Raw genomic sequence first — 21,944 nt, forward strand, 5'->3', positions numbered from 1 at the left:
GAACCTTTTGCTCCCATCGTTTGCCCCGTCTTTTGCTTTTGGATCTTCTCTTTATCAGCTATTTATCGATCCCAAGAACATCTCTGATTCTCATGTACTATATGTTATGCATTCACCTATGGTTGTTCCGACACTATGCGACCCATGCCACCCTTACTTGGGAGAAAATGCAGCAAACATTAGATGTATAGTATGAATTGGCCAATTTGTTTGTCAAAGGTTTGGTCAGCAGTGTCAGAGTTAAGGAAATGAATATCTTTGAGTATATCCCTCCCAAATGGCTTAATATGAGGAACGAAAAGAAATGTTTACCTTGATTGTAAAAGATTAAAGATTTTCCTGCCCCTCCTGTCGTGATGTCATTTTAGACACCAAACAATCCTATAAGAGCAAGGAGCAAATGTCCCTGACACTCCTGAAGGTGCATCGCCCCCGGGGCCTACAATGGGGTACTTCACTGCCAGCTTGGGGGTGTTATGGCTGGCTTTGGGAATCACGAACGCCATAGATGTCATACAAGGTAAATTCTTTCTACAGTTTCTGAAATGTCTATTAACACTTCATATTTCCCATTGTATTTTGGGATTAACTGTTTGGCAGAAGAAAGAGTGATCAGGAAACACAATGACAATGTATTAGCAGTAATGCGAGGTTTTAACTTATCATTGTATACATAGTTTAACAACTTAGTCAATAGATAAGAGTCTGGTAAGTTTACACATATGAGTACCTAGGAGAGCAAACCACTGTATTCATGAAGAAAGCCATTAATGTGGTGTCAGGCTATGTTCACATACAGCAGAATTTTTTATGCAAATATGAAGCAGTGTTTTAACTACCAGCAAAAGTTATGAGATTTCCGAACTTTCAGACACACGCTTGTTATTTTGTTTGTCACTGAATTTGATAACTGCAGCGTTTTTGAAATATGCAGCATGTCAATTCTTTGGCTATGTTCACACAGTGCGTTTTTGCTGCAGCAAAACCTGATCTCTCGGCAGTAAAAAACTGTTTTTTTTGCTGCTTTTTTGTTACTTTTTTACTGTGTTTTTGCTTTCTTTTGATGCTGGTTTTTGCTACATTTTTGTTACTTTTTTACTTTATTTGTTCGCTGCATTTATGCTACATTTTTGTTACTTTTTTTACTGCATTTTTTGCTTCATTTTTTTGGCAGCTTTTTGCTTTATTTTTGTTACTTTTTACTGCGTTTTTCCTTTATTTTTGCTGCTTTTTGCTAAATTTTTGTTACTTTTTTACTGCGTTTTTTTATTTATTTTTGCTGCTTTTTTGCTATATTTTTGCTACTTTTTTTACTGCTTTTTTGCTGTGTTTTTGCTTTGTCATTTGTCTAGGGTACATGTTTAATAAAGTTACTTTTATTCACCAAAAAAGCAGCGAAGACGCAGCTGAGTATTTTTTTCACTCTCATGGCTTTCTAATGGTGAAAAAAAGCAGCAAAACACTGAAAGAATTGACATGCTGCTTATTTAAAAAATGCAGCAGTTTTCCCGATTTCAATTAGGAAAAAAGCAATTGAGTGTGTGTATGAGATTTCTGGAATCTGTTTTTCCTGGTACTGTAAAATCAATTATTCATTAGCATGTATTTGCATAAAACAAATGAAAAAAAAACACCAAAACATGCAAACAATGCAGTAAAAACACCATATGGGAACACAGCCTTTCTGTGCTTTTGCAGCATTTTTTTCACCCATAAAAAGTAATAAGAAAGTGAAAAACACTACACAATGCAACAAATGTTTGTGTAGCAGTGTATTTGGTGAATAAACCTAATTTTATTAAAAATGTAATGTAGGCAAGCATGTAATTTGGGCCCAAAAAAGTGGCACAAATGCTGTGAAAAAGAAGTGAGGCTTGCGTTTTGAGTGCAGCATTTTCACAGCCAAAAGAGCCGCCTTAGACTTGTTTTATTCGGCACTCATACTTTGATCTGTTTTACAGAAGTTCTTGCCATACATGAGATCTTGAAATTAGTGATGAGCGAATACTATTTGTGTTCGGATTATTCATAACAAATCCCAAATTTCTATTCCGGTCACGAATAACCAACCTAATGCAAGTGAATGGGGATAAAAAGCATTTTTCTTAAAGATTTCCCAGAAAAATGCTCGGGTTTACCATTGACTTGCATTAGGTTGGTTATTCGTGACCGGAATAGTACTTTGGGATTCATAGCGAATAATCCGAACCTAAATAGTTACTATGTGTTCATGATTACTTATAATGAAGCTATAAGCTTGACAGTTCCTTACCTTGTAAATAGTTCTCTTACTTGCCATGCATATTCTTAGTCTCATTCTATCCTATTTTACCAAATTGCCCACAGGTCGAATCCGTAATCATGGTCACTACGTCTGCAGTACATGGGGAAACTATCATTTCAAGACCTTTGATGGGGACTTCTACCAGTTTCCTGGCAGCTGTAGCTATAACTTGGCCTCACACTGTGGAGATTCCTATCCGGAGTTCTCAGTACATGTTCACCGGTCCGAGCACAGTGGTCATCCCCTTATAGACAAGATCACCGTCACCATCAAAGATGTCACCATCCTACTGGAGAGCAGCATAGTGATAGTCAATGGGGCCATGTAAGTTTATTAAACCTATTTTTTGGGGGGGTTCTTTATGTTTAGACACTATCTGACTGATCTTTATGTTTCCCACTTAGACTCTATTCACATTCTTACGACTTCAGATTTTACAAAGAGATACGATTAATTGATTATGATTGGCTTAATAAATCCTTCATTGTCAATATAATACATTAAGTCACCCTATTTACTTATAACTAGTGATGAGCGAATAGTAAAATATTCAGGTTCAAATTTTTTGTAACGAATACCTAGTATTATTCCAATATTCATCACGAATAGGGATGATCGAATATCACAAATATTCGGCTTCGCGAATATTCGACAAATAGGTCGCCGCTATGCGATTATTCGATGCGCAATGTAAGTCTATGGGAAGCCCGAATAGTTGCTATTCGGCAACTAATCGCGTTTACCATAGACTTACATTTTGCATCGAATATTCGCAAATAGTCGAATAGCGGCGACCTATTCGTCGAATATGGGCGTAGTCGAATATTTGAGGTATTCGATCATTCTTAATCACGAATAATGAACCTAATACAAGTCAATGGGGAACCCAAGCATTTTTCTGGGAAATCTTCAAGAAAAATGCTTGGGTTCCTCATTGACTTGCATTAGGTTTGTTATTCGTGACGGATACTGGAATAGTACTGAGTATACAGTACAAAAAGCTGAACTTGAATATTTTACTATTCGCCCATCACTAGTTATAATTGGTTAATAAGATTTCCATTTTCTTTGCTAGGTAGAATAGAGCAGCACAATATAGTAAAAAAGCAACATAAACAGTAGAGAACTACCAAGAGCACAGATGTCTTTAAAGTCTGTGTTGCTCGGTCAGTGATTTATTATATGGCGTAACCCATGTGTCCACTTCTTTTTGTTATCAAATATCTCAAAAATCAGATATGTATGGTGAAATGGACTGGCAAAATCCAATAATAGAATACACTTCTATTTTAAATTAATCCTATGAATCTCAACTAACTAACTAAAAGTTTCTAATATATTATGCAGTAGATAATAGATTTAAATCACTTTAAAAGGAACTCTCCATTTTCAACATTTCTATGTTATAACCTTCCAGACCCCAAAAAACTGGTCCCTGCAATAAGACAAGAATCTGCCTTGTCCGTTTTCTACTTTCCATTAAAGAGGTTGTCCCCTACTTTAACATTAATGGCCTATACTTAGGATAGGTCATCAATGTCCGACACCCCACACCCCCGCCAATTAGCTGTTCTCGGTTCCGCTGCCAGCAGCAGGCAGCCGAAAATTCTCAGTTCCGGAGCTGCTCTGTCTTTTGATAGTGGTCGCGACCAGATACTGCATATTCACCTCTTATGGATCTGAATAGAAGGTGGATGTGCAGTACCTGGCCACGGCCGCTATCAGAAGACAGAGCAGCTCCGGAATTGAGCATATCCAGCTGCCTGCTGCCACCGCCGGCACCTAGAACAGGTGATCAGTGGGGGTGCTGGGTGTAGGGCCTCGGCCGATCTGACATTCATGACCTATCCTAAGGATAAGCTATCAATGTAAAAGTAGGGGACAACCCCTTTAATGTCAGTAGATAGGTAAAGTTGGCCAAACTGAGTGAAAGAAGTGCGGAGGCTCCAAAAAAGTGAAAACATACCGGTAAATGCCAAGACCCTTCTATCCAGGACAACTATTTGATTGCATTTCTCCACCAATGTAAATCTATAACGGACATGTAATTGAAAATTCAGATACTTGAACACTGTCTTAGCAATTGATAATTTTTTGATTGTTAAACTATAAATTATTTCCCTGCACCCAGTGAACGACAGGCATTTCACAATAGTTTAGTATTCTTTAAAAAAACAATGCATTATATTTTCTTGCCCTGAAATATAATACACCTCATTCAGAGTTTACTTCTGATTTACATTCAGATTCAGTGTCATGGCTACACTAACACAGAGCTGCCCGTGTCACACAAGCCTTGTGTATCATATTAGGTGACAATATTGTATCATGGCTAATTGAATTCAAGTCGGATTTCCAAAAATGTGTGGTTAAACATGAAATTGAACACTTTGAGATTTGACTTGTCTATAACCAAAGAAAGAGATATGTGCTCTTTCAGTAGGGGTATAATCACTAAAATACCAACAAAGGCCCCTATTTTATAAAAATATAATTTTATTAAACATACCACAACAAGGAATAAGTGCAAAAATTAAAAATTGTTAATGCAAGTATTGGTATGGTGAGGGTACTGTGGGCAAATTCCCTACAACTCTCCCTACCTACCCGTGGGGGTCGGCACCCTGTGACGTCACGTTAGTGGTGCCCCCACTCTCCGTCGACTGGCCCTGGTAGCACCCTGTGCTCGACACTAATAGGTGCTGCTATTCTGTGGGGTTTCTATTCATGTATGGTGAATCCCATTCATACTACCATCATATCTCACTGTCGATCCAATATGGGTCAGCTATTATTTATATTGTATGGTTTCAAATATTCACAGTGAATCCTGCAACCTACAAGGATTCATTAAGAGCCAGGGTCTGGGCTCCAGTCCGGGGTTCCTGCATTAATCCCAGGATATCATTATATTTAATAGTTCAACAAGTTAGCCCGTTCTAATGTTGCCCGACGCGTTTCACCTCCAGGACTTAAATTTAGAGGAGGTTCTTCAGGGGCTTTTCCAAATTGAATTCACATGGATGGTACACTGTAACAACAATATACCTTAAATTAAAAAACAACCCTTTATTGGTTACCATCAATCCTATACCAGTTGTTCACTCCCTAATAGTTCTCTACTTACTAAGTATCCAATTTGTCCTGAATTAAATGGATCCTTCAATGAGGAATGAAATTGATTACATACATTGACATATTTTGTCTTCTCAGTAATAACAGAATTCCTCATTGAAGGATCCATTTAATTCAGGACAAATTGGATACTTAGTAAGTAGAGAACTATTAGGGAGTGAATAACTGGTATAGGATTGATGGTAACCAATAAAGGGTTGTTTTTTAATTTAAGGTATATTGTTGTTACAGTGTACCATCCATGTGAATTCAATTTGGAAAAGCCCCTGAAGAACCTCCTCTAAATTTAAGTCCTGGAGGTGAAACGCGTCGGGCAACATTAGGACGGGCTAACTTGTTGAACTATTAAATATAATGATATCCTGGGATTAATGCAGGAACCCCGGACTGGAGCCCAGACCCTGGCTCTTAATGAATCCTTGTAGGTTGCAGGATTCACTGTGAATATTTGAAACCATACAATATAAATAATAGCTGACCCATATTGGATCGACAGTGAGATATGATGGTAGTATGAATGGGATTCACCATACATGAATAGAAACCCCACAGAATAGCAGCACCTATTAGTGTCGAGCACAGGGTGCTACCAGGGCCAGTCGACGGAGAGTGGGGGCACCACTAACGTGACGTCACAGGGTGCCGACCCCCACGGGTAGGTAGGGAGAGTTGTAGGGAATTTGCCCACAGTACCCTCACCATACCAATACTTGCATTAACAATTTTTAATTTTTGCACTTATTCCTTGTTGTGGTATGTTTAATAAAATTATATTTTTATAAAATAGGGGCCTTTGTTGGTATTTTAGAGATTTGACTTGTGGTTCACAAAAAAATAATTTCTTACATTGCTGAAGTATCATAGAGTGGACTAATGTCTTTTAGCCTGGCTGTGCAATCTATCCCATAATGCCCTGCAGCCATAAAATGTAGCGGATTTTCACACCTTGTACATTGGTGGTCAGTACCTGGGATACCACAGATCAGTGGTTCCCAGAGGGGCACAGTTTGTACGACAGAGTCATTTTCCATCTCTACAGTCACTGAGTAAGTCTCTTCTGTAGAGTTTTCATCAGAAGGTCCTCTCTCTGTCACTCTCCTGTTAAGTATAAGCTCTTATGGTCAGTGGGGTCCTCTCTCTGATCTGTAGAGTGTAAGCTCTTATGGTCAGCAGGGTCCTTTCTCTTCTGTAGAGTGTAAGCTCTTATGGTCAGCAGGGTCCTTTCTCTCCTGTAGAATGTAAGCTCCTATGATCAGGAAGGTTGTCTCTCTTCTGTAGAGTGTAAGCTCTTATGGTCAGTGGGGTCCTTTCTCTCTTGTGTAAAGTGTAATCTCTTATGGTCAGCGGAGTTCTCTCTGTCTCCTGTAGAGTGTAATTTTTTACGGTCAAGAAGGTCCTCTCTCCTATAGAGTGTAAGCTCTTATGGTGAGTAGTTTATTTCTCCTTTATTGTAAGCTCTTATGATCAGCAGGGTCTTCTCTCTCTCTCCTGTAGAGTGTAAGCGCCTATGGTCAGTAGCATAATTTCTCTCTCTCCTGTAGTGTAAACTCTTATGATCAGCAGGGTCTTCTCTCTCCTATAGAGTGAAAGATCTTATGATCAGTCAGGTTTTCTCTCTCTCTTTCCTGTGGAGTGTAAGCTCTTATGATCAGCAGAACCCTCTCTGTCTTCTGTAGAGTGTAAGCCGTTATAGTCAGCGGGGTCATCTCTCTCCCTTCTATAGAGTGTAATCTCTAATGATCAATAGGGCCATCTCTCTCCTATAGAGTGTAAGGTCTTAGGATCAGCATGGCCATTGGTCTCTTCTGTACAAAGTAAGTTCTTATAGTCAGCAGGGTCGTCTTTCCACTGTAGAGTGCAAGCTCTTGTGGGCAGCAGTGTCCTCTCTCTCTTCTGTAGAGTGTAAGCTCTTATCATCAGCTGGGTTCTCTCTACGTCTCCTCTCCCCAATTTGATTTTTCCAAGCAGTTACAAGCTTTGCACTATTGTGATCTGCACTAATTTATTTGCCTCAAATCAAATTTTGGGAGGAAATTCAACGAAGCCGACAAATTTAAATTTCAGAATATCCCTTCATCTTTAGTAGCAATGCAGATTGTGGGCGTGCACGGGCATTCTGGGTTAATTGCACAATGTTGCAAATACGAGAGTATTTAGATTAATAATAGCAGTTATATATTATATGTTTGCTGGAATGTTTCCCAACCAAGATCCCCTAACATCTTGGGGTTACTTGGAAACTGCTGCTGAGAACGATGATCTTTTCAGCAAGCCAAAACTATAAGTATAAATCTAAAAATAAGAAGCGCTGATAGTGTAATACCAGATGAACAAGTGCAGTATATAGGAGATATACATTCACCTAATTAGGTTGTTAGAGTCACAACCATTGATAAGCATAAGATAATGGCGTCTGCTGCAGCCCCACGTGGATGAGCGTTCAAAATGGAGTAGAGAAGGGGTTAACGCCGCGCATCAGCCAAATGAAACTGTAGAGAAGTTGATGAATAATATCTTTCTTTTATTTCATCGGTCTACGCGTTTCGAGGTCGAAACCTCTTCCTCAGGTCCAGTACATCAACAAAAGCATTATTTTGTTGATGTACTGGTCCTGAGGAAGAGGTTTCGACCTCGAAACGCGTAGACCGATGAAATAAAAGAAAGATATTATTCATCAACTTCTCTACAGTTTCATTTGGCTGATGCGCGGTGTTAACCCCTTCTCTACTCCATTTTAAAAGTATAAGTATGAGATAACAAACTTTTTTGCATATTCCATGGAGCTGTAGAAAAGGTAGATGACTATAAATATTTGTATGGTAATGGATAAATTTCACTGACTGTATATTATTGCCCAATAATCACACATAGACAACTATTGGTAATAAGAACGATTCATTGATCCCTGTTGGAGGGATATAATGGATGTGCTAAGTCCTATGTCATTAAATATTGATAAAAAAAGCATTCCTCAAGTCATCAAGTGTTAAGTTTTACAAGTCAACAAGCTCAGAAGAACAGCTGCGGTCCTGACTGTCCGGATATGGACTGACATTTGTATAAGGTGTTCCCTTTGGGTGTTGTCCATTTTTATAAAGCAATTAAAGTGGAGTTTCTTAATGACCACACCAAGTCTTATATGAGTCTTAGACCATATGGTGAGCACCCTGAAGAAGGACTCATCAGATTGCACAATTTAATAGGAAGCTATAAATATTTATAACATTAGATTGGTCAACAAGGGAATATTACAAGTAGGGATGATCGAATACTTCGATTATTCGGCTTCGCGAATGTTTTCTGAATACCTCGCCGCTATTCGACTATTCGATGCGCAATGTAAGTCTATGGGAAGCCCGAATAGTTCTGAATAGTTGTTATTCGGGTTTCCCATAGACTTACATTGCACATTGAATATTCGCGAATAGTCGAATAGAGGCGAGGTATTCGGAAAATATTTGCGAAGCCGAATAATCGAAATATTCGATCATCCCTAATTACGAGGAATAAACTTTTACATTTTTTAATTATTATTTAAAAATCACAGGCGTTTCAGCTTCATTGACAGTTCTGTGACGTATCATACTACCAATATTAAATTATTAGAATGTTTCACTAAACTTATTTCTGCATTTTTTTGTCTTATTTTTGTCATTTACAACACTCCGGTGAATTCTGAAATCAACATAAAGAATCCAATTTATCCCAAAGGAGGACATTTTCTAGGAATTTAGAAAATAAAGGGTTACTCCCATCTCAAAGATATGTAGTATGTGTAGTAATAATAATAATAATAATAATATTAGCAAATCCCTCCAATTAGAAATAGAGTATAGTTCTCCTGATATAGCCATGTCCCTTACCTCATGTGCAGGGCAGTGCAGCTTAGGCATCCATGGTTAAGACCACAAGCAACTAAGGCCTGTTTCACACGTTAGTGAAAAACACAGACGTTCTTCACTGACGTGTAAAACACGCACATGTCCCTCCGTGTTTCGTGATTCATGGCACACGTGGGTTGTCCATATGCAATCCGTGATTGCACATGGAAGTATGCTCACCTGCCCCGTACCTGCTGTCCATGGTGCTAAAGTCTCCAGCGCTGTAGTGTCCAGCCACCGCTCTCTGCAGCTACTTCCGGGTTGGCTCTGACAGCATTCATGAATATTCATGAGCCGGCCAGGAAGCTGCAGAGAGCGGGGGTTGCACAGAGCATCAATGGAAAGGTGAGTTGAAAATGTTTATTATTTTAAATGTCCGTTTTTTTCTGGTACGTGTTTCACGGATCACACCATAGTGTGGTCTGTGAGACATCAGTGATGCCAGAAAAAATCAGACTTGTCTCCGTGCGGCAATCACGGACACGCGTGTTCGCTGCATGGAGACACGGTCAGTGAAAAATCACTGATGTAATTGGTCTGCGTATGTAAGTGATTCTGGTACGTATAAAAAAAAAGCACATACATACCAGAATCCCTGACATTTGAAACAGGCCTAACTGTGACTATGAGTGGACGGAACCATGGATACTTAAGCTGCAATGCCCTGCACATGAGGTAAGAGACATAATCAGGAGAATTATACTACATTTCTAATTGGAGGTATTTGCTAATATTATTATTATTACACCTACTACATATTGGGATCTTGGAGATCTTTAACTTTACCACGACTAGATAATAATAATAATAATAAAAAATAATATGTGCAATTAAAATGGTTAACATACTACTAGTAGTGATGAGTGAGCACTACCATGCTTGGGTGATTGGTACTAGTAACGAGCAGTTGGAAGCTCGGATGAAGAAACTTCAGTACCCAATTGACGTCAATGGGGAAGTTGAGTATTTTTCCAGAAGAGCTTGAGTCCCCCAAATTGGTAAGGATAGAAAAGTAAATCTCCTCTGAAAACAAACCCACTGCTCATAAAAAACATATCTAGTCAACCATAGCTGGTATGTCCAACTATGCAGCTGATAGTTCTTACTTTTTATGGAACTTCAAGGAATTGACCAGATTTGGGAACAATTTTCTTTCTTTTTACCTAAATACATGTATTTTAAGCTTTAAATCATTTTTGCTATATGGTTTCTTAAAAAATGTTGCATTGTCCTCTATTACCTTTATGTTGCACTGTCTATTGCTGGCTGCAGAATGAGTTAACTGAGCGGCAATGATTGAGTTGCTTCTGATTTGTAACTGTTATCTGTCTTTTTCTGAGCTTTCAATTGATTTATGCCCATAGACCACATCATAATGAGCAGGGGAAGCAAAGAGCCTGTAAAAGCAAAACAGTGCAACCTTTTTACAAAACTCAATTGTAAAAATGATTTAAAGTGTATAAGTAACAAAAAAATGTTCCCAAAGGTGGCCAACCTCTACCTTTAGATAAAAGGTTATGTGTTTACTTCTCTCTCAAAATGATGCTCAAAAAACTATGGTGATCAATGAGAAGAAATATTTATATATTTTATTTTGTAGTGCGAAGACACCTTATTACAGTTTTGGAATCCACATACAGAAAAATGATGCTTATTATAAGCTGTACACAAAGACGGGCTTGACCCTAATGTGGAATAAAGAAGATGCTGTCATGGTGAGTTTCATAGGAAATATAAAGGTTTGAGATTTTGATGCATTTTAGAGAAAGGAAATTCTACATATATATATATACAGTATATAAAGTCCCGATTCACATTAGACTAAGGCAGTGGTCCCCAACCTTTATGACTTTGAGAGCCCCATTCAGCTCTGATAGAGGGTCACAAGCCACATCCAGCTCAGAGGGTCGCGAGCTACATTCAGTTCTGAGAGAACATCTGAGCCACATTCAGCTCTGAGAGGTCACGGGCTGCATTTATCACTGATAGAGGGTTGCCAACCACATCCGGCTCTGAGAGAGGGTCACAAGCCAGATTTGCCTCTGAGAGAGGGTCGCAAGTCACATTCTGCTCTGAGAGAGTGTTGTGAGCCACATCCAGCTCTAAGAGAGGGTCGTGAGCCACAATCAACTCTGAGAAAGAGTCGCAAGCCACATTCATCTCTGAGAGAGGGTCGTGAGCCACATTCAGCTCTGAGAAAGAGTCGCAAGCCACATTCATCTCTGAGAGAGGGTCGTGAGCCACATTCAGCTCTGAGAAAGAGTCGCGAGTCACATTCAGCTCTGAGAGATGGTCGTGAGCCAGAAATAGCTCTGGGAAAGAGTCGCAAGCCACATTCAGCTCCGAGGGAGGGTTGTGAGCCACATTCAGCTCTGAGAAAGAGCTACGAGCCACATTCAGCTCTGAGAGAGGGTTATGAGCCACAATCAGCTCTGAGAGAGAGTAGAGAGCCCCATTCAGCTCTGAGAAAGAGTTGCAAGCCACATCCAGCTGTGAGAGAGAGTCATGAGTCACATTCAGCTCTGAGAAAGAGTCGCGAGCCACATTCATCTTTGAGAGAGAGTTGTGAGCCACAATCAACTCTGAGAAAGAGTCGCGAGCCACATTCAGCTCCAAGAGAGGGTTGTGAGCCACATTCAGCTCTGAGAAAGAGTCGCAAGTCACTTTCAGCTCTGAGAGAGGGTCATGAGCCACAAATAGCTCTGGGAAAGAGTTGCAAGCCACATTCAGCTCTGAGAGAGGGTCGTGAGCCACATTCAGCTCTGAGAAAGAGTTGCGAGACACTTTCAGCTCTGAGAGATGGTCGTGAGCCACAAATAGCTCTGGGAAAGAATCGCAAGCCACATTCAGCTGTGAGAGAGGGTTGTGAGCCACATTCAGCTCTGAGAAAGAGTCGCGAGCCACATTCAGCTCTGAGAGAGGGTTATGAGACACAATCAGCTCTGAGAGAGAGTCACGAGCCACATTCAGCTCTGAGAAAGAGTTGCAAGCCACATCCAGCTATAAGAGAGAGTCACGAGCCACATTCAGCTCTGAGAAAGAGTCGCGAGCCACATTCAGCTCTGAGAGAGAGTCGTGAGCCACATCCAGCTCCTGCCCCTCAAAGTAGTGGCACCTAGATCCCACATCATTGGTATAATGACAGCCAAACCTTCTTCACAGAAATCACACTGAGGCAGTATATTCAAGGGATGCTAGCCTAACCTCATCCAGATTTGCTCTTCTGTGCGGTCCTACTCGCAAAAGTCACCATCTTGAGACCTGCTCTTCATAACTGTTTGTTAGACCAGGTGCTCTATCACCAAGCTGGCAGACAACTGCAAGCCACACATCATGGGCTCGTGAGCCAGATGTGGCTCCTGAGCTACAGGTTCGCATTCTCTGGAGTAAGATCTAATCCGCCAATATCGACGTGTTTAGCCAACAGTCTAATGTGTTTGGGGTGCCAGACAACTTTTTGGTCGAGACAGATGTTGATCACACATGTCTGATTTCGGACTGCCGTTTGCATTGTTCTCCTGGAAATAAGCCGCATAGATGTGTCACAGAGAGCACAGGAGTGTTTGGCCAATAAAGCACTTCTGTGTACGTGAGAGATAACTGGGATGGCCATCAACCAGTGCATTTCTTATCCGACAGCCATTTAATGTGTATGGTCAGCTTATGTCTTGGGTATATTTATTTCTTTGTTTTTCTTTCTCTTTTACTTTTTAGGTTGAACTGAGTGCAAAGTTTAATAACCGCACCTGCGGTCTGTGTGGTGATTACAACGGTGTCCCCTTTTATAACGAATTTTACTCTGATAGTAAGTAGTCTATAAAAATTTTGACAATTTCAGCATCTCATAATGTGCACTGCTCCCTTTGGCCATCTCCAAACCAGATCCAAACACAGACTAGGGGCTGGACTGCAAAACTATTGTGGAGCGCAACCCTTTGTCAGAAGACATGAATACGCCATCGGTGTCTGATCTATAGAGTTCAAGAAACTGCTGGGGCTCTCAGTAATCAAACATCGATCTCTAATCACACCACCATGTCCCTCGGCAATCAGACATTGAATGTGTATCACACCACCATGTCCTTTATAAGAAAACCCCTTTAAAGGCAATCTGACAACTGGATTTTCCAATATAAGCTGAGACAGCATGCTGCATGGGTTAAAAAAGAAAAACATCTGTGTTTCTCTTATCTGTGTGCAGATATTGCTTACTCATATCAAAGGGTTTATTGCTATGAGATTAACATTGGTGTGACTCCATACCTTGTGCACACCTTATGCCCCCTGCTGTGATTGACACTTCACAGTCAATGCACAATCTCTATTGAGAGCCTGGTGTTGGTGGTGGAAGCTCCCAGCTCTGCTACACTCAATTTTGAGATAAAGTCAGAACAGCTGCACCCAGTAATCTAAGTTAAACATGGTTAGTTTCAGAATCTCTATGTCTATAACATGCTGCTCTCAGATGAAGTAGCAAAAGCCTGGTGACATCCTCTTTAAAAGGTTTGTACCAAGTTGGTAAGTTATTGTGTGTCGCCCAGGGAAAGGGGTACTCGGTCCCGGGCAGTTGCAGTTGGGAATGTCACTCTGGTGGCCGTTGCCCGGTCCCGTGCCCTGGGGACGCTTAATAAAAAGGGAGTATTTACAGGGGATAATAGAGTTAATGTTTGTGACACCACCTGCGGTAGTGCGGCAAGGGAATAGGTGCCGCCGCTGCTGCTTATGAGGGACTGGGGCTGATGGAATCAGCAGCAAGTGTGTTAACCCCCTTCGTAGGTAGGCTAAACTCCAGTGTCCTCTAGGTGCTGGATGAGGGGGACAGTGCAGGAACAGGCTATGAGACCTCTTGGTGTTGGATGAGGTACACAATGCAGGAAACAGGGACACTCGCTAGTTACCGTGGTGCTGCATGAGGTGCAGGCTGAAAGGAATCCAAACAGGCAAAGTCCAAGTGAAACAGGGAGTCTTCTCACAGGTTACACTTCTCTGGTGCTGGAGACAGATTTCTGATTCCTTTGTCCCGACTGTGTCCATGTAGCCTAGCTATGGCCCCCTCCGTGCACTTCTCTTGCACAGCTCTGTAAGAGTCCCTTGCAGACCCTGCAGCCAGCTTCTTCTCCCCTGGGCCTCGTGCAATCGAATCTCAAGCCTAGCACCCAGACCTGACACTCAGCAGGGCGTCCTCCTCCTTCCTTCTCCTCTCTCTGTCGCCGTCTTATTTTCTCCTCCACTTCACTCACCAACCCCTCCCCTTCCCTCTAGGGACCTAGCTACAGAAGGGTTGGATTTACACCTCCTAGGCAACCTCCACTTCCTGGACAGGCTTTACACCATAGGACGGCCAACCTCCTGTGGTTCAGGGTTGTGTGAGTGCTTTAGGTGTGTGCGGGTTTAGCCAGAGCTAGGACTCCAGGAACCAATTTGATGATTTTAGTAGTGTGACCGCAGGGGCGCTATAATTGCCTATCCATAAAAAGGTGATAATTTCTTGATTGCTGTAGTTATCAAACAGGATATAGTTTGTTTCTCACTTCTTGATTCTTCTCTTTAGATATCTTACTTAGCCCTATACAATTTGGAAATTTGCAAAACATTCACGACCCAAAGGACGAGTGCACAGACAGAGATGAGACTCAGAAAACAGACACAGAGCACTGCTACCAATTTGTAAGTAAATGCATTTTTTTGGTACATGTAGCCTAACCAAATAAACTACTACCGAAAGTCAGTAGGGTATTTGTTTCCAATATTTTATATTTATGCCCAAGTCTGACCGTGAGGGCCTGGGACTGAGCTTAGCGTCGTGTCATTGACGGCACAGGACAGAGTATTTGAAAATACTCTCTTCTATACCTACAGATGTAGCAAAGGCTAGCATGACTGACAACTCACCATCTGGATAACGTGTCAAAGAAGGTTATTCAATTTAGAGAAGTTGTCCCCGTTAAGGGAATCTTTGTACCCGGGCACAGTTTGGTATTAAAAAAACAAACCAGGCTGTACTCACCATCCCCAGGTCCAGTGAGTCACCGCTGCTGCTCCCTGTGTCTGGCATTGACTGATGTCACGTCAACAGCCAAACAGTGAGTTCAGCTGTCAGTATAGGCAGGATACCCTGCTCAGATCCACTAACCTTGGGTAACATCAGTGTCGCAGACAATGGGAGCAGAGGCGTAGCCTCAATGCTGGACCTGGGGTTAGTGAGTACAGCACAATATATTTTTTTTTTTAAATAAAAGTGCACTCAGGAATAAAGATTTCCTGAAGGGCAAACACCCAAAGAGGATTGCATAACATTGCACAGACAATTATTACCCGATGTCAAGTGACGTGTTGAATTACATGATATCTCAGTGCTGTTTAATCCGAATCAAGGTTTGCTAGATCTGGAGGGTACAAATGTTCTCTGCACATATGACGCGTACATGTATCACAGGTAGATAAACTAGAGTAGAGTAGACCCATTCAAGAATATTCAGATTCCTCATAGTATGGAATGTTATGACTATTGATCATTATCAATGTCATTCTATTTACTGTATATTTCACTTTTAGATTTTAGTGTTAAAGTTTTTTGTTTTTTTTACTCCAGATAGTTTCTACTATTTAAAAAAAATAAATAAATAAAAAAAAATGCATTTTACCATGAAAAAAAGGACTAATGTCTAATGTTAATAAGTAACATCAATATTTTCTGTCTTAGCACTCGGTGTGTGAACAGCACCTGAGCCATCAGGCGTTCGCAGATTGTGATACTCTCCTGAACACGGAAAGCTACATCCAGGCCTGTATGCTGGACATGTGCTCCTGCGATCACTCTCAGGACTCCTTCTGCCTGTGCAGCACCATCACTGAGTATTCCCGACAATGCTCCCATGCCGGAGGACGCCCAGGAAACTGGAGAACACCCAACCTCTGTCGTAAGGATTTTTGTCCTATTCATTTTCTTTCATAGAACCTATCAGCTTCCTGTTAAAGGGGAAATCCTCAGCCAAGTGTTGAAGGGGAGCTCCATATATTAATTATTAATGTCAACCTTGACTATTTATAATAATATACTATATTAATTACGCCTTAGCGCATTAGGTTCCTATGCAATAAGTAATTATGGCGACTAAATGAGATGAAATCATGTTCTTATAAAGAATTTTTATTACACACACTAAAAATAACTACCACACTAATAAAGGAGGCAGTAATAACACACTACTAATAAACCCACACAATTACAGCCCACCCACTTAACACTCACTAACCCTATGTGGTGATCAAGGGGTTAATGTAGTGTATATGGCAACAAGTGGCTCAGGAGTAAGGGTTTGGTATCGAGGGGTTTAATGGTACCTAGCCCAGTATATTCATTGTCAGGGGATGATCCTCCCCTGGTGATGCGGCTGCTGGAGGCAAGAGAGGAGAGAGAAGGAGGGAGCTCAGAGGGGGCAGAAAGAGATGACCAGAGGGGTATGAGCAGAGGGGGCTGTGACTCGCCCACCCCAGGGCTATGGGACACCCGGTGCCGGGCCGGACTAGTCCGGGGGTCGTCAGTGGTGGCGGGGCCAGACTCCGTGACCCTGGTGGGTGTCAATTTAATATGGCTGGTGACTTGGGGGTGAATAAAGTTTATGGTTGTCGTGACGCCACCTGTGGTTTGCGGCTATTAAGCCGCCGCTGCTGTATGAGGTCTCCGGGGCTGGTGATATGGCAGCTTGGGTGGTCCTGCTCCCCACAGGTGGAGCGGTACCCCGGGGCACAGTTGGTGCTTGTAAGTGTCTATGCAGTGATGGAAGTCTATGCAAATGAAATAACAGAGGCAACACCAGGGCTGCAGTTTCAAGATGTTTACTCACAGTTGGTTATTTGACCCGGCAGCTGTCCGGTTGCCCACTGGTGTGCTGGAATCCCCTGTCAGGGACCTCCGCCGATCCCGGGTAGATCTGGGGGTAAATGCCAGTGCACCCCTCTAAGTGTTCCTTTCTCAGCTGACTTCTCAAGCCTTGCCCTTGTTGGCTGAACCTGGCTCGGCCTCCACTGCAGCCTCCGGGCTGGGAGCTCGCCTGTCGGTTATTTGCCCCTTTTCTAGAGGTTCTGCTGTGGGCTGTGGTCCGGGGAGCATGCAGCTTCCCTGGACCTCGGTTGTTAACCTTTGGAGTTGACTTCTTCTCCTCCAGTGACTAGGGACCGTCCCCTGGATGCAGCTTGATCCCTCCACCGATGTTCCTGTGGAACAGGCCACCAGCTCAAAAGCTATCTGTGGCCCTGGAATCCTTTCTTTCCCTGCTTGGTGTCACCTGGACCCTCTGAGTCCCAGGGTCTTCACCAGGAAGCGTCACTTTCTTCTCTTTAGCTCCTGGCTGACTAGAGCTTTCTTACTCTCCCTCCTTCTCCTCTGCCTCCCGCAGACCTCCTCCTCCTTCTCCCCTCTCTCTCAGACTGCTCAAACTTGACCTTCCTTTCTCTGTCTGCTCTCTGGTGGCTCCTCCCACCTCCCCAGTTGCTAAGCTAACACCCAATCGGATAGGGGATGGGACTTACCGGCCCTCCGAGGCGAGCCAGCCACGAGGGTTGCTGCCACAGTCCCCTGTCCCTGTGTGTGCCTACCAATGGGTGTAGTGCAGGTTTACCTGGGAACTGGCATGTACCTCTTTCCCTACCCAGGATGGGACATCACACCTCTGGATGGGGTGCAATGTCTCTGTGGCGACGGAAGCCTCAGGGGCACCACAGCTGCACAGAGAGAGCTGCACAGAGAGGGTTGAGGGGGCTGAGCAGAGGAGGCTGAGCAGAGGAGGCTGAGAGGGCTGTCAGAGTGGGATGAGGGGGCTGAGCAGAGGGGGCTGAGCAGAGGATGCAGAGAGGGCTGAACAGAGGGTGCTGAGAAGGCTGTAAGAGGAGGTGAGAGGGCTGTCAGAGGGGTCTGAGCCGAGAGTGCTGAAATGGTTGTCAGAGGGGGCTGAGAAGGCTGAGCAGAGGGGGCTGAGAAGGCTGAGCAGAGGGGGTTGAGGGGGCTGAGCAGAGGGTGCTGAGAGGGCTGAGCAGAGGGGGCTGAGCAGAGGGTGCTGGGAGGGCTGTCAGAGGGGGCTGAGCAGAGGTGGCTGAGAGGGATGAGCAAAGGGTGCTGAGAGGGCTGTCAGAGGGAGCTGAGCAGAGGCGGTTGAGCAGAGGGTGCTGGGAGGGCTGTCAGAGGGGGCTGAGCAGAGGCGGCTGAGAGGGATGAGCAGAGGGTGCTGAGAGGGCTGTCAGAGGGAGCTGAGCAGAGGCGGTTGAGCAGAGGGTGCTGGGAGGGCTGTCAGAGGGGGCTGAGCAGAGGCGGCTGAGAGGGATGAGCAGAGGGTTCTGAAAGGGCTGTCAGAGGGAGCTGAGGGGGCTGAGCAGAGGGTGCTGGGAGGGCTGTCAGAGGGTGCTGAGCAGAGGCAGTTGAGAGGGATGAGCAGAGGGTGCTGGGAGGGCTGGGAGAGGGGGCTGAGCAGAGGCGGCTGAGAGGGATGAGCAGAGGGTGCTGAGAGGGCTGTCAGAGGGAGCTGAGGGGGCTGAGCAGAGGGTGCTGGGAGGGCTGTCAGAGGGGGCTGACCAGAGGCGGTTGAGAGGGATGAGCAGAGGGTGCTGGGAGGGCTGTCAGAGGGGGCTGAGCAGAGGCGGTTGAGAGGGATGAGCAGAGGGTGCTGGGAGGGCTGGGAGAGGGGGCTGAGCAGAGGCGGTTGAGAGGGATGAGCAGAGGGTGCTGAGAGGGCTGTCAGAGGGAGCTGAGGGGGCTGAGCAGAGGAAGCACACAGGGGGCAGATTTGGCTAAGCAGAGGGGGGCTGAGCAGAGGGGGCTGAGCAGAGGGGACTGAGGCTACATCAGAGAGGAGGATGCCAGAATAAAAAGTGAACTTGTAACAGGATAAGGCACAGCCACTGAGCTAGAAATGGAGGTGCACTTGTCAGTTTCCAAACCGTAGATATCCAAGATAAAACAAGGCACTCTTCAGGGTATACTATAAACAAAGTTTATTTTCAAAAGAATTTTGTTGTGAACATGTGACGTTTCGGCCACTTAGTGGCCTTCATCAAACAACTCACAAAATTGTACGTACTGGAACAAATATATGCAGCAATGTATATTAGCACAGTATAGAGCAGCGTCTTATGCAAAAAGACCAAGGTCAGTAAGAAAATGGTAATATAAACAATTTTAAGATTGTGTCTCACTGCATAGCGGTGGATACCGCTGCTTGACACTGCTGCTCCACGCTGTCGCTGGCTCCTGTTACTGGGTGCATCTCTGGTTTTGACACAATCTTAAAATTGTTTATATTACCATTTTCTTACTGACCTTGGTCTTTTTGCATAAGACGCTGCTCTATATTGTGCTAATATACATTGCTGCATATATTTGTTCTGGTACATACAATTTTGTGAGTTGTTTGATGAAGGCCACTACGTGGCCGAAACGTCACATGTTCGCAACAAAATTCTTTTGAAAATAATCTTTGTTTAACGTATACTCTGAAGAGTGCCTTGTTTTTAGTAGAATAAAAAGTGAGACTGAGCGCTGCCACTGTTGGGTATTTAAATCCAGCATAGCACGCTCCTGTACTACTCGCACCCATCACGCACGCTAGCAGGGCATGGCAATAAGGAGCTTATGAGCACATCACTAGCAGGCGTGCGTGCAGAGCACAAATGTTGGTGCGGTGATATGATATCCCCGCTTGCGGACGCCCCTGCTCATATCCTGGCCCAACGGCATTGCTTTTGAAATGCCACGTGTTCTTTACTCGCACCCTGGCAAGGCGACGGGTACTTTGAACTACTGAAGGTCATGGCTGCTGCTAGAATGAAGGATCCTTTTCATCTTTTGTCCTAGCAGCTTGTTCATCTTCTGCCATGAATTATATTAACCATGTCGCAGATGGATAGTTACCAGCAGATGGACGTCCTGGTTGCCTATAGCAACCACTGTGCAGATTTCAGCATTGAAGTTGCTGAGGTAAAGTGAAAGCTCAGCTCTGACTGGCTGCTGTGAACAACTAGACTCTTATCAAGCGTAGCCGAAAATTTTCTTTTCACTTGACCAGCTGAGGGAGGATTCTCCGGTCGTGATGTCTGTGTTACCAAACCCCTTATCCTCTAAGAATAAACACACGGACTGCATGCGACTTGGTTCAAAATGGCCACAGTAGCCTTTTATTGCCTATTGTTTACAAACCAACACCTTAGGGACACCGTCCAACGGGCGACACAAAACAACATAAAGGTAACAATAGACAATAACATTTACAAGACCCCCCGGGGCATGCCCAGTCCAATAACTACTACTCCCCCTGTCCCCGGCTGCAACACAGCGACCCAGAGACGAGGTGCCAATCACCCACGGATTGACACCCCACACTTTGGCAGAACCCCGTGCCTGCCACATCCCGGAACCGAGAGCCACCATACCAAGACAATGACTCTCGGTCCAGCCACCAATCACTTCCAAACCTCTGGCCAGACCTACCCCCCCCGCTGCTGTGACAAATAGCATCCCAACTACCCAAACCACATCCCCCAGATAACAACACAAAGGGAGGGTGGGCGGGGATCGATTGGCGTCCGGAAGCAGAAGAGGAGGTAACTCTTCACTCTCCCAGACTTAACCTTTCCCTACTCCTCCTCTTCCTCCCAGGCTAAGACCATCCCCTAATGCCATATTAGGCATACCTGCAACTGTCCCTATTAACCCCATCACTCCCTACCTCCCCCTTGGTCATGTTGCCCCTCCCCCCAAGGGGGTCCGTGGCTTTCTATATCACTGATTGTGTCCCTCCGTATGAAGCCGAGCTATTGCGTGTGCCATATTATGTTTAGATCAATATAGCACTGCGCACGCACTGGCCGTCACCCTTGCCTGACCACACTAGCGTCATGGTGAGGGAGCGGAGAGGCGAGGAACTTCCCACCCACACCACACGTGTCATCATGAGGGAGGTCAGCAGAGTGCGGACATCACCAGACCTGAAGATGGCTACGCCTGTATGGAGGCTGCTGGCGGGCAGGGTTGCAGGATGCAGAGGCTGCACGGTGTTGTGTGTTTAAAGAGGCCAGCAGTGGTGTCTTAAAGCAGTGTGGGGGTCGGCCGAGGTCACTGACGTCACTGCACTGACCGCAAGGGTGCGCGCTGCTGCTCTCTATTATCTGCTAATACACACAGACACAGACACAGACACACACACACACACACTCAGAAGACGTCACCTGCACGACTAGTGCCCAAATAGAATAAAAAAAAGTCTAGGATATCCTCTTTAGATAGTAACTGATTTTTTTCATAAATCAACAGAACAAGTGAACAAAATAAACTTTGTAATATATCATATCTTCCTACTTATCAGTTACATCTTATCTTCCTGCACTGTTCATTCTGTCTCAAATGCTCAAAAACTACTCAAATCTGTCTACAATCTGTCTTCAGTGAGGGAATACATTACACCTGCTGCTTATAAAAGATGGAGAATAGGGGTGGGGAGAAACTGGAGAAAAAGAAAAGCAGACAAATCATAAGGAGAAGCTGCTGAGGCTTCTAGTGCAGGGGAATAACATTCTACAAACAGAGGATACAAGTACGGTAATATAATGGCCAGATATAGGGTTATTCTTCATTAACACACACATGACATATTATT

The 21,944-nt window shown here is 43.8% G+C and overlaps 1 protein-coding gene across 1 annotated transcript in view; it reads left to right on the forward strand.

Moving 5' to 3' along the window:
* The first annotated feature begins 444 nt into the window (after nucleotides 1–444).
* The window catches only part of MUC2 (mucin 2, oligomeric mucus/gel-forming), a 133,547-nt gene continuing 112,047 nt past the window's right edge, over nucleotides 445–21,944 (forward strand). Inside the window, exons 1-6 of the mRNA XM_075326946.1 lie at nucleotides 445–520; nucleotides 2,347–2,608; nucleotides 10,901–11,015; nucleotides 13,015–13,105; nucleotides 14,852–14,967; nucleotides 16,004–16,220. Of these exons, the coding sequence (XP_075183061.1) occupies nucleotides 445–520; nucleotides 2,347–2,608; nucleotides 10,901–11,015; nucleotides 13,015–13,105; nucleotides 14,852–14,967; nucleotides 16,004–16,220 (877 nt within the window). The remainder of the gene's footprint in view (nucleotides 521–2,346; nucleotides 2,609–10,900; nucleotides 11,016–13,014; nucleotides 13,106–14,851; nucleotides 14,968–16,003; nucleotides 16,221–21,944) is intronic.

Source organism: Anomaloglossus baeobatrachus, chromosome 10 (assembly GCF_048569485.1).
Source record: "Anomaloglossus baeobatrachus isolate aAnoBae1 chromosome 10, aAnoBae1.hap1, whole genome shotgun sequence".
Classification (NCBI taxonomy): Eukaryota; Metazoa; Chordata; class Amphibia; order Anura; family Aromobatidae; genus Anomaloglossus; species Anomaloglossus baeobatrachus.